Source organism: Montipora foliosa, chromosome 1 (assembly GCF_036669935.1).
Source record: "Montipora foliosa isolate CH-2021 chromosome 1, ASM3666993v2, whole genome shotgun sequence".
Lineage (NCBI taxonomy): Eukaryota > Metazoa > Cnidaria > Anthozoa > Scleractinia > Acroporidae > Montipora > Montipora foliosa.
The window spans coordinates 28,178,298-28,183,751 of NC_090869.1; the positions used below are offsets into that span (position 1 = coordinate 28,178,298).

A 5,454-nucleotide genomic window follows, 5' to 3' on the forward strand; every position below is an offset into this window, starting at 1 on the left:
GGTTTTGCTTAATTCATCCCTTCTTGGTCTTCTTACGTCATAGAAAAAAACAAGAAAATTGAATTTCGAGCTTAAAACGAGGAATAAGGCTTCCTTTAATGAAACAAGAAAAAAAGCAAAACTGCTGACATCTTGGAATAAGGTTTATTCAGCTAAAACAGAATTAAATCCCGTTTGAAGACTCACCAAATGTGTATCCATAGCTCTGTTTGGTCTCAACACATAGTCATTTAAATAATCAAACTAATTAATTTAATATCAAACTAATATTTTTACACACAAAAAGTACTGCTAGTCATCTTTTTAGCTCAGTGGTTTTTTAGAGCATGTGTGAATTGTTTTTCACTAAAAATAAAGCAAACGTCACATGCTTCGTGAAATAATTCTTTCCAGCAAATCGAAGGTTTGGCATAAAAAATGGTGTCTGCTGCAGTGAGCGTTATGTAACCTTCGGGCGGCAAAAGCCTCAACTCCATGACGTAAGAGTACAAACTCGATGCACGTTTTTTCCGTGCGTAAAAGAGAACGCATTCCCATGTAATATAACCCGATTTTGTCAGTACGAAAGGTTATGACATTTGTTACTTCTACCCAGATTGGAATGGGCGCAAGCTCTGCTTGGCACATCCCAGAATGTATTACTAATCAAACTACATTAAACCGAGCGTTACTGATTTATCCGATTACCGACACGGTTCGTCAATCCTGACCTCTCCCCTATAACATTCTTACTCTCCAATGAATTCGTCGTGAGGGCTAAATGTCACCGAGGGTGGCACTCCATAAATCCTTGCGAGCTTCTTAAACTTTTCTCCCATGTTATTCATATCCTCATAATTATCATCGGTCTCAGAGTCAACTTCATTATCTCCCAAGGTACTCAGCGAGATGGTAGGGGACCCCGAACCTTCGTAATAAAACCTCTGCATGACATCCTCTGGCAAAAAAGTCCCTGCTTGAGGAGGCAACCCCCTAGGATAGCCAGTTCGTGGGGGCTTCTTAGGTGGAAGGGACCGCCGTTGAATTGATGGGACGCCCTCTCCATTAGATTTGGTTAAGACATCACTGTTAGGCCGAGATAAGGGATTCTCCATCGAAAATGAATTTTCTTGCGTGTACTCGACCCCTGAAAGTACATGACCATGTTTCCCATTTTGTTCAGGCGTTTCACAATCCTGTGCTTTTTCTGGTCTCTGCAAAGAAGCACCGTTCCCGCGCTCTCTTTTATGAAGACTTGAAAACTTCTCCGGTGGCGAAAAACCTTCGGGCGGCGATCGCATCCCTTCCTTTTCCTCCTCGTTCAATCCGAAGATTTCCGTTAATTTCCGAGTTGGGCTAGCGTCTACCCCACTCTCTAATCCTTCTGGAGTCTGTCTTTCCCACAGCTCTCCTCTGGACGAGGATCTAACGCGCCTGCGTCGTTCAGGAGTCGACACCGCTGATGGTGACGAGGAAGAATCCGGAGGTTCCTGATCGGACTCTCCTGGTGAGAACGAACCGTCAGTTTCTCGTGTTTCAGGATCGACTTGTTTCTGAACAGGTTTGCATCCGCGTATTCCATTGACCTCCTTTTTGATCGGCGCCATAACAACACAAGGCCCGCTTACGTCACTGTTGTTCCCCGACAATTTAAATCGTTCTTGACAAGGAGTAAAGTCAGCGGTTTCGAATGATTTTAATATGTCCCTCAGATGCCCTTCCTGGTACAAGTCTTCCTCGCCGCCACCCTCGATACGGTAGTTTGCCACGTTATCGGGTTGAAAGTGTTGTTCCTCCTCAGATTCATGCCGTTTACGAGGACGAGAGCGGCGAAGATAGACGATCAAAATAAAAACCGATAAAACAAGCGTTACCACAAGCACGGATAAACCTGAAATATAAAATAGGAAGACAATGACATAGGTCAGAGTTACAGATGTGTGGACCTCGTCAACGCTGATTGGTCACTGACATGTGAGCAAGTTATTAAAAGACTTGTGTGAACATTCAAACATGGAATGGCTCCAAGTGGGACAAGAGAGTGCCACAAAACAATATCTATATTCAAGTGCTGTTTAACGTCATTATTCCTTTCACACGCTGTGGATCCATTCGATCCCTTGTATTCGACGCGATTTATCCGGTAAGTGCATCTTAAAATCCGTCCACATATGGGACCTTGACATCAATAGTGCATAAGGGAAATGGCGATCACCTTTACATTCTTTTGTAGTTATGTTAATCAGACCTACTACCCTCATTTTGAAACAAATCTTCTTCTGAAATTATGCCAAAATATCTGCCAACTGCTGTTTCCTTGTGTGTCTTACTCCCCCAGAGAGGTTAGTGCAAAATCGAATTAAGACTTTAAGACTTAAAGTGACAAGAAATAAGCTTGGTTAAAACAAAGGGACAATGTCATTTATATTAATTATCCAATAATTCATTTCCTTCTTCGTAGATTTTGGGTTGCTGTCGAGGCTTTCAGCGTGAAAATAAGTGCAATTAAGGTATATATACAGACGACAGTTTTCTCACTTCGTTTAAAAATATCAATTATCTTCGACTCACGAAAAACTTGAGGGTCTTCTTCAAACTGATAATTTAAATTCGTGACCTCTCTCTCTTTCCACTTACAAATCAAAAAAACTATAATGTGGTTTGTCGATATCAAGCGAAACGACGCTTAAACTGAAAAACACCGGTTACTACCGGGTCCATGTAGCCTATTATAAGCTGACCGTAACCGAGCCGACTTGGGAAGCGTCTCTGGCTCAGTAGTCACAGAAAAGCTCTTTTTAAGCACTTTTTGCAACTAACCTATGATCAAGCCATCCTCAAAAATCACACCAGGAATTGTCGCAACTACCACAGAACTCTCCACCTCGCACACGGCTCCCTCGAATCCACCAGGACATTGACAGTGAAACTTGCTCTTTCCATTGTTGTCAACGCCTTCCAAACAAGTGCCACCATTCTTACAGGGCTTAGAAGTGCAAAGGCGCGGTAAGCACTCAAACTTCCGCCAGACGTCTCGACACCATTTCGAGGCATTGCAGGGATTTCGTCTACAAACGGGAGTTGAGATACAGCCTTCTCTGACACCTTAAAACAAAGCAGAGACTAAAGTTTTTGATTCCATCCTTATACTTTGCTCGTATTCACTCGGCTTAATTAAAACACATGTCATGGTAATCACAGAAATTATTATCAAAATTGAATTTGATTCTCCCACTTATCTGGACAATTTGATTGTCTATTACAATTCATGTGGCTCCAAACATTCGAATCCATGACTACCGCCATTCTGGCCGCATGTCGTGCGGCCGCGGATGCCTTGCAGGTTTTGAGTCACTTATGACTAGTTTTTCACTGAAAAACGTTGCGGCTCGGTTGGATTCAACGAGGTCAGTCTCCCTGTGTCAGGCTATCAACAAAAAATTTGAAAGAATGTCACAGACCATCACGATTAAGATTTGTCACCGCTGGGTTGTATGTACTCACAAATGGTAGGGTTTTCTCGCTAGTTTTGGCTTTTTAAGTGCAGACTGCCTTCCAGAAAAATTGAACTTAGATGGTGTTCTCTCGATAAGATGCGTAGGGCAGCCTCGCCCTTCAAAACGGGCTTTGAATCGAGATAGTGCCTCCTCAAATGTTGTTTTTGAAGAGTTTGTTCGGCGAAGCCTACAAGCCTCTCCGTTGTTAAAACCCTTCTTGACACCGGGCGGGTGACAAGAGGTAAAATGCTGCAATTAGTGTTTGGAAGGTTTCAGTCGGCGCGGCTGGTGATATGTTTTGATATGGAGAATAGATTCTTTATGGAATCGTTCTCCTTTGTATACCGTTGTCGGTCTAGGAAAGTGATCTCCTTTTAAAAATTGAAGCGCAGCCAGGATTAGGCATATTAAAATACAATTAAAAACGTTCTCTGGCTAAAAATTTTGAAAAAGAATATAAGCCTTCGGCTGTCGATCTACAGCCTTCCACGGATAAAACGTTGAATGTAAATTAGTGAAATATATACAGAAAAGGCGAGATAAAAATGATAAAAAGAACAGAGTAAAGGTATGAAAAATGGTGGCTATTGTTTAAAAAGAATTTTATACTGATTAGGAATCGGCTTAAAGTTATTGTCAGCATGCTTGGTAGAAGAGGTGTGCCAGGCCTCTAGAGTTTTCCTAACACGAAAAGAGCCTTTGTCGATAACTCGAGAATGATTGAAATCAATGCGATGACCGAAAGACCACGCATGTTTCGCAATGTTTGACCCATTAGCACATGTTTTTACATTTCTAACGTGTTCTTTCTTGCGGGTTTCAAAGCAACGGCCAGTTTCACCTATATAACACCAATCACAATCGGCACAGGGTATTTTATAAACCACGTTGGGTTGGTGTTCAATAGCTGGTCTGAATTTAGGAGAAAGGAATTCTTGTTGTAAAGTCTTGAGGGGCTTAATTTACAACTCGGATATCGTGTCTTCGAAGAATTCTTGTTAGAGGTTGCGTAACACCATTGATAAAAGGAAGGACAGCAAAACCGTTAGGGTTCTCTTGAGGCGCAAACCATTTAAAAAACATTCCAACCAATTCTTCAGGTGAAGGGATGGCATGTGTGGGTGGTTTGGAAAATTTCTGCTTTAAGATATTGGAAATAACAAAGGAGGGATAGTTGTTGGCTCGTAGAGCATCAAAGACGTGATTGATTTCGGTATTTTTCCCTTGCGGTGTTCTTGGGAGTTTAATTGCGCGGTGTAGGAGGGTCTCAGCTGTGCTGATCTTGTGGCGTTTGTCGTGGTGAGAAGAAAAGTCTAAATATCTGTCCGTGTGAGTTGCTTTGCGGTAAACATCCATAGTGATCGTGTTATCCTTGCGAGAAACCAAAGTATCCAAGAAGGCGATCTGTTGGTCAGATTCCTCTTCAATAGTGAATGAGATGTGTGGATCGATGGAATTAAGTGTAGTATGAAAAGAGTTAACAGCATCTCTTTTGATGATGCAGAAGCTATCATCCACGTAGCGTTTCCATACTTTAGGTTGTACTTCAGACGTGTTAATGGCCATTTCTTCGATCGCTTCCATGCACAAGTTCGCCACCACAGGGCTGACGGGGCTACCCATCGCGCAACCATGGATCTGTTTGTATATCTTATCATCATAAATAAAGTAATTGTTAGATAAGATAAATTTCAACAGAGAAATGATTTCATTACTGTCTTAGCTCGTGCGTGAAGGAAGTGAGTTGTCCTTAAGTAGTTTGTTGCTTATGTAATCACAGGCTTTGTCTACAGGAATAGCTGTAAATAGTGATACCACGTCGAAGGATAGCATAACTTCGTCATCCTGGATGTCAACGTTAGAGATTTCTTCAGCAAACTTGGCAGAGTTAGGAACAGAGAAACCATTACTGTTTTGTAAAGGTGACAAGATGTCGGTAAGAAACTTGGAAGTATTGTAGAGAGCTGAGCCAATGGAT

At 41.9% G+C, this 5,454-nt stretch overlaps 1 protein-coding gene across 1 annotated transcript in view; it reads right to left on the bottom strand.

Annotated features, from left to right (window-relative positions):
• The window catches only part of LOC138012272 (uncharacterized), a 5,891-nt gene extending 792 nt beyond the window's left edge, over positions 1–5,099 (bottom strand). Inside the window, exons 1-4 of the mRNA XM_068859130.1 lie at positions 4,566–5,099; positions 3,668–3,725; positions 2,800–3,084; positions 1–1,870 (exon numbers count right to left, since the gene is read on the bottom strand). The exon at positions 1–1,870 is cut by the window's left edge and continues 792 nt beyond it. Coding sequence (XP_068715231.1) covers positions 729–1,870; positions 2,800–3,084; positions 3,668–3,725; positions 4,566–5,099 — 2,019 coding nt within the window. The 3' untranslated portion in view covers positions 1–728. The remainder of the gene's footprint in view (positions 1,871–2,799; positions 3,085–3,667; positions 3,726–4,565) is intronic.
• Positions 5,100–5,454: the final 355 nt, after the last annotated feature.